The sequence below is a fragment of the Epinephelus moara genome, chromosome 21 (genome assembly GCF_006386435.1).
Source record: "Epinephelus moara isolate mb chromosome 21, YSFRI_EMoa_1.0, whole genome shotgun sequence".
Lineage (NCBI taxonomy): Eukaryota > Metazoa > Chordata > Actinopteri > Perciformes > Serranidae > Epinephelus > Epinephelus moara.
In genome coordinates, this window is record NC_065526.1 from 132,376 (window position 1) to 143,431 (window position 11,056).

At 44.8% G+C, this 11,056-nt stretch overlaps 1 protein-coding gene across 1 annotated transcript in view; it reads left to right on the forward strand.

Annotated features, from left to right (window-relative positions):
• The window catches only part of LOC126409115 (cadherin-7-like), a 59,299-nt gene that overhangs the window by 28,883 nt on the left and 19,360 nt on the right, over positions 1–11,056 (forward strand). The window contains exons 3-5 of the mRNA XM_050075052.1: positions 1,491–1,814; positions 4,069–4,126; positions 7,517–7,573. Of these exons, the coding sequence (XP_049931009.1) occupies positions 1,491–1,814; positions 4,069–4,126; positions 7,517–7,573 (439 nt within the window). The remainder of the gene's footprint in view (positions 1–1,490; positions 1,815–4,068; positions 4,127–7,516; positions 7,574–11,056) is intronic.

The following is an 11,056-nucleotide window of genomic DNA, read 5'->3' on the forward strand; positions in this document are numbered from 1 at the left end:
GAGGAGAAAGAGGGGGGGGGGAGGAGGAGGAGGAAGAGCGGGGGAGCGGTCTGCTCAAATGAACTGTGGGGAACCTCCCTCTGTCTTAGCACCTCCTAGATCTCCCTGCTCACCTTCCAACAGCCAGTGAAATTCAGCCGCTGCTCAAATTTCAGACTCTACCTCCACATTTCAAAATGGCCACCACCAAACAAAAAGAGGGACCCGCCCCCTCTGTCTCAGATCAGGTCAGGTCAGATCTAGTCTGAGTGGGTGGAAGTTCGCTGCATAGATCAGCCCCTCATTGGGCGGAACGAGCCACCCGCTGAAGTCCCGCCCTACCACCTCCGGTTGCAGTTTTCAACACGTCCTTTACCAACTTTTGCGGTGTTTGATCTTGCGGGGATGTAGCCATTTTCCTGCCATGGTTCGTGTCCTGTAGACGATATTTTTGTGGGCGTGTTACACCAAAACCTGTTTCCCCCCGGCAATATTTTTGCAAGCGCACCGCTGCTGTGGCACCGCCCAGAACGATTGTGATTGGTTGAAAGAAATAAAAAAAAAGCCGGGGCGTTTTTTTCCTCCAATCTTAAAGTGAGAGTCGGCCCAGCCAGACCTTTCTTTTCTTCAGAAAGGTCTGGTGAGCGAGACTAGGTCAGATCAGGTCAGATTGCTGTGTCATCTGTTTCTCCCTCACGCATCTTCAGAACCATATTTTAACTTCCTGTTTGACTGTAACGACAGAGGATGTGCTACCCGCTGGGTGCCGCTGTGTCAAACAGATGAGTTCACATGGCATCATAGACCAGAAGGAGCATTTATGAGCCCGATGTATTCTGGTAGTTGTAGGTTTCGTTGTATGCTCACACATGTCCCACACACGTCCCTCATATAATAATAATACATTTTATTTAAAGGCGCCTTTCAAGGCACTCAAGGTCACCTTCCAGAACAAGTACAAGACAATTAAATCTAAAAGGGCTAAAAGACAAACATCAACACAGTAAAATGTGAAATCTGCAGCAGAGCAATGGCAGTTAAATAGAATAGGCCTATTTAAAAAGTGGGTTTTCAGGCTGGATTTGAAAATGGATAAGGAGTCAATGTTCCTGATGTCAGGAGGGAGGGAGTTCAAGAGGCGGGGGGCAGAGTGGCTGAAGGCTCTGGACCCTGTGGTGGACAGACGGGCAGAGGGCACAATGAGGCTGATGGAAGAGGCTGACCTGAGTGTCCGGGAGGGAGTGTTGATGTGGGGGGGGTCAGAGAGGTTATGGAAGAGCGAGCTTATGGATGGCCTTGAAAGTGTGGAGCAGAATTTTAAAGTCCACGCGGTGTTTGACCAGTGTCTGGTCATGTGACACCAGTTTAAACAGTGTTTGTGTCTTTCTCCTGCAGAGACAGACGAGTCCATCAGAGACCATCTTCACTGTGTTGGTACGGTCGTTAAGGCTACATGACACGTACAGTAAATATGTTCTGATGGTTATCGTGGTCGTTTGTTGTCTCTGCAGCTCCACTCTGACGTGGACAGAGGTGATGGTCGGGTCAGGTACATCCTGAGCGGGGACGGAGCAATGTCCGTCTTCACCATCGACGAGAGGACAGGAGACATTCATGCCACCAAGAGGCTGGACCGGGAACAGCAGCCGTACTACACACTGAGAGCACAGGCTCGAGACCACCTCACCAACCTGCCGGTCGAACCCGAGTCCCAGTTCGTCATCAAAGTCCAGGACATCAATGACAACGAGCCCAAGTTCCTTGACGGACCGTACACTGCCATGGTGGCTGAGAGGTCTCCTGTAGGTGAGTCCAGCACCTGCAGACCAGCAGAGGTGACTCAGATCCAGGACTCTGATCCAGGAATAAGATAAGATAAGATAAGATAAGATACAACTTTATTGATCCCACAATTGAGAAATTTCAGTGTTACAGCAGTCAAGGGGAAAGACTCAGATTAAAGATTTCAAAATTTAAACTTAAAAACTTAAAACTTGAAAACTAGGCATGCAAAATAAAGTACAAAAAATACAAGACACTGCGATAATAATAATAATAATAATAATAATAATAATAATAATAATAATGAGCAGTGAACACATCTAGTGCAAGTGATTGTATGTGCAAAAAAACAGCAAACAGCTGTGGTGTCCATGAAGTGTCCATGGTGTCCCTAAAGTGTCCGTCCATAGTGTCCATAAAGTGTCCATGGTGTCCATAAAGTGTCCATAGTGTCCCCAAAGTGTCCATGGTGTCCCTAAAATGTCCACGGTGTCCCTAAAGTCACCATGGTGTCCCTAAAGTGTCCGTCCATATTGTCCCTAAAATGTCCATAGTGTCCCTAAAGTGTCCATGGTGTCCCTAAAGTGTCCATGGTGTCCCTAAAATGTCCATGGTGTCTCTAAAGTGTCCATCCATAGTGTCCCTAAAGTGTCCATGGTGTCCCTAAAGTGTCCATGGTGTCCCTAAAATGTCCATGGTGTCCCTAAGGTGTCCGTCCATAGTGTCCCTAAAGTGTCCATGGTGTCCATAAAGTGTCTATGCTGTCCTTAAGTGTCCATGGTGTCCCTAAAGTGTCCATCCATAGTGTCCATAAAGTGTCCATGGTGTCCTTAAGTGTCCATGGTGTCCCGAAAGTGTCCATCCATAGTGTCCCTAAAGTGTCCATGGTGTCCATAAAGTGTCCATAAAGTGTCCATGCTGTCCTTAAGTGTCCCTAAAGTGTCCATGGTGTCCATAAAATGTCCATGGTGTCCCTTAAGTGTCCATCCATAGTGTCCCTAAAGTGTCCATGGTGTCCCTAAAATGTCTATGGTGTCCCTAAAGTGTCCATGGTGTCCCTAAAATGTCCATGGTGTCCCTAAAGTATCCGTCCATAGTGTCCCTAAAGTGTCCATGGTGTCCCTAAAGTGTCCATGGTGTCCCTAAAATGTCCATGGTGTCCCTAAAGTGTCCATAGTGTCCCTAAAGTATCCATGGTGTCCCTAAAATGTCCATGGTGTCCATAAAGTGTCCATGATGTCCCTAAAATGTCCATAGTGTCCCTAAAGTGTCCATCCATGGTGTCCCTAAAGTGTCCATGGTGTCCCTAAAATGTCCATGGTGTCCCTAAAGTGTCCGTCCATAGTTTCTCTAAAGTGTCCATGGTGTCCATAAAGTGTCCATGGTGTCCCTAAAGTGGCCATGGTGTCCCTAAAGTGTCCATGGTGTCCCTAAAATGTCCATGGTGTCCCTAAAGTGTCCAGAGAGCATCCCAGGACAGAGCTGGCCTTCTTGATCAGCTTGTCCAGTCTCTTCCTATCTGCAGCCGAGACGCTGCTGCCCCAGCAGACCACTCCGTAAAAGATGGCTAATGCCACCACAGTGTCAAAGAAGGTCTTCAGGAGCGCCCCCTGCACTCCAAAAGACCTGAGCCGCCTCAGCAGGTAGAGTCTGCTTTGGCCTTTCCTGTACAGTGCTGTTACGTGATCAGTTCAGTCCAGTTTATTGTTAAGATGAACACCCAGGTACTTATAAGATGTCACCATCTCAATGTCCTTTCCCTGGATGTTCACCGGTGTTGGGGGGAGGAGTCTGCGCCTGCGGAAATCCATCATTAGCCCTTTGGTTTTTCCCGCGTTGATCTGAAGGTGGTTCCTCAGGCACCAGTCCACAAAGTCCTGGTTCAGTTCTGTGTACTCCCTGTCGTCCCCATCTGTGATGAGGCCGACGATGGCAGAGTCGTCAGAGAACTTCTGCAGATGACAGGTGGGGGTGTGGTATGAAAAGTCTGCAGTGTAGAGGGTGAAGAGGAAGGGTGCCAGCACCGTCCCCTGTGGGGCCCCCGTACTGCAGACAAGGTGTTGAAGCAATGTGCCAGGAGTGTAGGTGGGGGGAAGGTGAAGGTGAGGATGAGGGGGGTTGCAGCCGTGATGTCTGGGCCAGGGGAGGGGCAGACTGATCAAATCTATTGAAGAACAGATTCAGATCATTCACCCACTGCTGGTCGCCTCTGGCCTGGGAGTCTGGCTGTTTGTTTGCTAGCTCCTTCTGCACGGCCTTCAGCTCCTCCTTAGTTCCAGAGTTAAAAGTTCTCCGCTTCTCCTTCAGGAGAGCTTTCATATAAACCAGGGTTTGGTGTTGGAGAAGCAGCGTACAGTCCTGGTGGGTACGGTGCTTTCCACACAGAAGTTTATGTAGTCCATAATACATGATGTGAGTCTGTCAANTACACTGCTACCATAATGACATGAGAAAACTCCCTGGGTAGATAATATGGTCTCATGCCAACAGCCAGCAGCTCAATGTCCCTGCAGCAATGCTGTTCCTTGATAGTAATGTGCCCAGAGTTACACCATCTATCATTCACAAACACAGCCAGCCCCCCTCCTTTCCTCTTACCGCTGTCCGCTGTCCTGTCGTGTCTGACGAACTGGAATCCGTCCAGCACGGCGATTGTGTCCGGTACTTCCGCGTTCAGCCATGTGTCGGTAAACACCAGCACGCTGCTCTATCGGTACTCCCTCTGATGGCGAGTCAGAGGGAGACCAACGGGAGGACAGGTTTATACTGTCTCCTCCGGTGTCGGTGCTGTACTCCGGTGCAACATCCCCGTCTCCTTCTCCGCAGCTCGCGGGGAATATCGTGCCTCTCCTCGGGCCGCACAGCGGTGTGACGCAGCGCTGACAGTTGGTCCCGGGTGTAAACAATGGAGCCACAGCTGGGTGCCGGGTCCCTGCACACGATCATGTCTGTGGAAAAATAGGAGAAAGACCGCTGTAAACAGAGAAGTCTTCATCTCCATAACAAAACAGAACATAAGTGCTAGCTAGCTAACTGAAAAAAACTTCAAATAAGAAAGTTAAATGAAAAAGAAATTGAAAAAAGCTCAGCGGTGAGCAGGAGCTGCTGTAACAGGCACCCGCACTGGGGGCGCCATCTTGCAGTGTTGAATCAGGTCCAGGACTTTGATCAAGGACTCAACCAAACCTGTGCGCAGGAAAGGTGACGTATGAACAAAGCACAGAAATATCTTGATTTTTAACACCCTCTAACGTCCCTCACATGTCCCACGAATATCCCACGCATGTCCCACACATGTCCCTCACGTGTCCCTCACATGTCACACGCATGCCCCTCACATGTCCCACACACGTCCCACGCATGTCTCACACATGTCCCACGCATGTCCCTCGCATGTTCCACGCATGACCCTCACATGTCTCACACATGTCCCACGCATGTCCCTCACATGTCCCAGGCATGGCCCTCACATGTCCCTCACATCCCTCACATGTCCCAGGCATGGCCCTCACATGTCCCACACGTGTCCCTCACATGCCCCACACATGTCCCACACATGTCCCTCACGTGTCCCTCACATGTCACACGCATGCCCCTCACATGTCCCACACATGTCCCACGCGTGGCCCTCACATGTCCCACACATGTTCGTAAAGATGTCGAGTAACACATATAAAAAGATTTATAGAAATCTGTGCGAGTTGCTGGAAGTCGGGGTACCCGGAACCTTATTGGTGGGAAAATGAAAATGTTTACCTCTGCCTTAAATAGCTTGTGAGGGGTCAAACTGGAAGTTGCTCAGGATTCTGAATTGATTGCAAGCATTTGTTTTGCACCAAAGCCACTCATTGGTGGAAGAAGAGCCACACCCACTTTTACATGGAATTTTAATAGTAGCTTTATTTTTTTATTTCAATATCTGGAATACTAAGTAGGAAAGTACTGCTCCACAATGTCAAATGTCTCAGGAGTCTACGTCTGAGTCATCTCCAGACTCCACATGGATACACTTCTTGCATGTAGTGCCTTTACAACTGCTGAGATACAAACTAGTTTGATGAATGACTGAATGAATGAATGAATGAATGACTGAATGAACGATGAACTGTTAGTAAAGAGTATGACGTTTTTTGGTGGGCGAGGCATAGCTGGAGGCGAAACAGTCCTCCACAGACATTAGCTAGCGCTAGCAAGTTCTGTTGTCATGTTTTAGCCAATGGAGGACGATGATGTTAGTGGTGCGTTCAGGAACACTCAGAATATCTCAGCGACTCTGACACAAACTGTTCAGAAATTAATTCTAAAAAATGTTGTTGTTTTTTTTTTTAAAAAACTTTCACAGAAAAAAGATCCAGTCTGAGAAAGATGCAGAGAAACTGTTATAGAACCACATGATCCACCGTAGAACCATATGATCCATCATGGGTACATGTGATCCACCGTAGAACCATGTGATCTATTGTAGAACCATGTGATCCACCATAAAGCTGTGTGATCCACCGTAGAACCATGTGATCCATTGTAGAACCATCTGATCCATCACAGAACCATGTAATTGACTATAGAACCACGTGATCCACCATAGAACCATGTGATCCACCGTAGAACCATGTGATCCACCGTAGGACCATGTGATCCACCACAGAACCATGTGATCAACTATAGAACCACGTGATCCACCATAGAACCATGTGATCCACCGTAGATCCATCTCAGCGACTCTGACACCGACTGTTCAATCGATCAATCACTCAATCGATTTTATTTATAAAGCCCAATATCACAAATCACAATTTGCCTCACAGGGCTTTACAGCATACGACATCCCTCTGTCCTTATGACCCTCACAGCTGATCAGGAAAAACTCTCCAAAAAACCCTTTAACGGGGAAAAAAACGGTAGAAACCTCAGGAAGAGCAACTGAGGAGGGATCCCTCTTCCAGGACGGACAGACGTGCAATAGATGTCGTACAGAACAGATCAACATAATAAATTAACAGTAATCCGTATGACACATTAGGTGGGTTTCCATCAGCCTATTTCTATGCGCATTATCGATTTGTGCATAGAAATACCTCAATGGAAACACACAAAATTCGAAAAAGTCCCGAAACATCGCAAAATAGTTTTCACGCTTGGAGGAGGTGGAAAATTTGGCGTATCAACAAAGGGTAAAAGCGAAAAAGTGCAATGGAAACAGATTTATGAATAAATGATGAGATTTAGTCATCACGTGACTTATACGTCATTCCACCGACGGTCCTCTACACCAGGAAGGCAATTGCGGCAATGGACGAAAACAACGGGAGGTATGTGTGGACTGAAGAAGAAACGTTGGCGTTCCTTGAGTTAGTGCAAGAAACAAACATAAATGCCATACTAGATGGGAAGCAGCAACGAAACGCCACCCTTTATAAAGATTTGCAGAGGAAAATGTTGGAGAAAGGCTTCGACAAACCGTGGCAAATCCTACGAAGTAAGTGGAAGAGCCTAAAACAACGCTGTATGTCTGAGAAGCGTTGTTTGTCTGCCAGCGGTGCCGCAGGGAAAGCTAAAGCTAGCTTCAAATATTTAGAGAGAATGGACGAAATTCTGGGCAACAGACCTCTTGTTACATCGATGAGCTCATCTATTAACAGCTCAGGTAGGAGGCTAAGTTTGTTGTATGAATTAACTGGTTTCCAAGTTACAGAGTTTTAAAATCCACTTTAAAGTTATGGGAAGCCACAATAAGTTTGTTTTCTATCCCATTCAGGTAATGATGAGTCTACCATCGATGGACAGGACCCCGACAACGGAGACGAGTCAGAGGGTAGTGTATTACATAGTTTATGTTGTATTTTGTCTCTTGTGCAGTGTTGTATAAATTACCCTAAAGTCATACTCGAGCTAAGGTAAAGATATCATGTTAAAGTATTTCTTTGAAAAATGTTTAAATCCCTTAAATAAAAAGGTTATTGAGTGAAAGTGTTAAAGTATTTGAAATTAACTGTACTTAAGTATCAAAAGTAATTTTCTGGCAATAAAATACAAATTAAACTTGTGATTTCTAATAATAAGCAATACTTAATAAGCAATATATTAATAATAAGCAAGGAATAAATTTTCCTCTGAACTGTTTACACAAATAATTTGTTCATAAATGAGACCCATTGAGTGTGTATGTCAGGATGAATTAAATGATCATAAGTGTCATTTTTTTCTTCACCATTGTAAAATAAAAAATGTAATGACAATTTGCATATTTTTTCTCTATCTAATTTCACAGCAGTAGCTGAGGATACCTCTGATGTCCAGGATTCAGGTGGAGACGTCGAACAACTGAGTAACAATACAACCAGAACACGAGGCTACTGGAGAAGGTCTTCAGTTAGACGCAGATCTTCTGATACCAGCAGCGTGCACACCATGTGGGAGTCTCTCTTAAAAATGCAAAAGGAGCAGGCAGACAGGGAGCAGGAGACCTTGCAGTCCATTTCTGGTGTCCTTAATCAAGCTGTACAGTGTTTTGAAAGATGTACTCAAGCTGCTGAATATATGGCAGGATTAAACAGGCAGGGCAACCCATCCCATCAGCATCCCTTTCACCATTCACAGCCACCTCCATCCTCACACCATGCACATGCCACCTCACACTCACACTCACACTCCCATTATAGTCAGGGAGCATCATGTGAAATGAATCCAACTAGTGATTCTTTCTCATCATACTTCAACCTGTAGAACCATTTCAGAACTTGTTCGCACCTGTTTACCTCAGTCTTTTTTCTTACCGTTATCAGAACATATGTTTTGAGGTATTTGTGTTCATAAGGATATAGTTCCACATCTATCTGCATAATTGTGAGTAGGTATTGACAGAAGTTTCATTATTGAGTGAACTTTGCCTTGAATAAGCTGTTACTGTTTAAGGTGTGCAGCTAAAAGTTTTGCACTTTGTGACTAAGCAAAAGACTTGTTTGAATGTTTTGCACTTTAGGTGACTAAGCAAATATTGTTTGAATGTAACTCGTGTTCACTTTGGACTTAAATTTATATACAATATTTACACAGTAGAGCTTTGATGGCTCTTCAATAAGTAAAGTGTTTTGTTTAATTAATGAATTGATGTAAGAACAGTTACATTGCACTTTACTTTTTGCAATAAAAGTTTTAAGTAAATGTGTTCTTTACTTGGAGAACACAGAAGAAAAACCTAAATATTTCTTTCCAAAAACAAAAAGGTCAATCAAGTAATTTCTTAGATTTATTACATCACAAGTAATGGCATCCATCACATGTTAACACAACTGTATCAACTTGAAGGACAGCAAGTAACAACAAAGTAACTTATCATACTTGTCAACAGGGTTTGGAGTAACCAAACACTTGTTTAGGTCATGTGAATACAGAAAAAAAATGTAATTAGATTACAGATATGTGTCTGGAGAAAAAACAATAACGATTACATGTTTTTTTTCCAAATAATAATATAGTAGTCTGTAACAATGCATGTGCTCAACACTTCACTGAATATTAAGATTAATGACAGAAAAACAAAATTAACTTTCTTCTTTTGTCCTAATTTACATTTGTTTCAGTCCATACTGAGGTCATCCAAAAGTAAAGGAAAGTAATCACATTACATTACTTAGTGTCTTAAAACTTGAATTATGTAACTGGGCACATTTTTAACAGGTAATTAGTAATGAATTTTAATACATTCTGAATGTAATCCTCCCAACACTGCTTATCAAAAGGAAACAGTGACCAGTAAAACAACAAAAACCATTGTCTTTTACCACACTACCTCAGGGACCACCTTGTCAAACCCTGGTAACCACATGTTGGACAAGAGCATCTCTGACTGCCAAAGCTGTTTGGCCTGGTTGGTCCTGACATGCTCGGTGAGGTGGCTGCTGGGGACAACAGGGTGAACTGGGGGAGCAGCAAGTACTGGCACTTGCTTTTCCTTCTCACATAGGTTATGCAGCACGCAACAAGCCACTACAACTGTAGGCATAAATGAGTGCTTAATGTCTGAACGTTTTGCAAGGATTCTCCATCTGGCCTTTAGGTGACCAAAAGCATGTTCAACCTTGACACGTACTCTGCTCAGCTGCTCATTAAAGATCAGCTTTTCCTCCTGGAGGTCAGAACCAGAGAATCCCTTGATCAGCCATGGCAACAAAGGGTAGGCCGGGTCTCCAGCAATGAGAACAGGTACCTGGACTCCTTCTATTTCTTTGGGGGCTTGCGGATGTCTCTCAGGATGTCTGCAAACACAGAAATAAGTACAATTTACCAGCCAAGAAATATGACAAGAAGTCATATTAATCATTAGTCAAAGAATTCTGCCAAGATGGATTAGATCAGTTGAGAAAATTTTAAATAACTGATGCTTGTTTATCCAAAGTAATAGTCAATTTACTCTTAAATTATTTGTTTCAGTCTACGTCCCAACTTTTTAACTCAAAGCTGCATTCACAATATGAAGCTACACGAAAAGAAAATTAGCTTACCTGAATAGATTAGAAGTGTTGAACACTGCTGCATCATGTGCACATCCTGGGGAACCAACACACAGATCACGAATGATCATCTGGTCGTCAATAAGTGCCTGAAGCACGATAGATGGCCATCCCTTTCTGTTTACATAATCCCTGTACCCAGCTGCTGGAGGTAGGATTGGCATATGAGTGCCATCGAGTGCACCATATACCTGTGGTACATGGTGTAATGAGTAGTTGCGTTCCGCTATATCTTGTGCCTCCACTGCGTCGGGTAATGTGACATACTGGGGCATCAGCTTAGATTTTATGGCTTGGCATACAGCATTAGATACAACGATGGACTGTTGTTTTACTCGCACCAAATGTTTCTACAACTACTCGATATTCAGCGCAGGTGGCAAGCTTGAAGACTGCAATAGCAACCCACTTGTCAGTTGGCACAGGTGGTCGATGACTTGGGATTTGTGCTCCAACGTATGGTCCAATCATGGCACACAACTGGTTGAACAACTCCCTTGACATTCTGAAATGCTTGAGCCAAAGTTGGTGTGTAAAATGTCCCCTCACGACAACTTCCCAAAACTGCTTACTGCGCCTTCATTTCCAGACATACGGAGGGCGACGTGGTAGTGGTTCAGCAGCCATCAAAGCTGCACAGGCCAGTGCAAGCTCTCTTCGTCGTCTTTTGACAGTTTTCAACACGCTGATGTATGTCCACAGAGCGGTTATCAGAGCACGTCCACATGCACATACGTGGAGTAGTAGGCCTGTAGTGCGCATGTGCCACGGTGTATGCAGCCTGT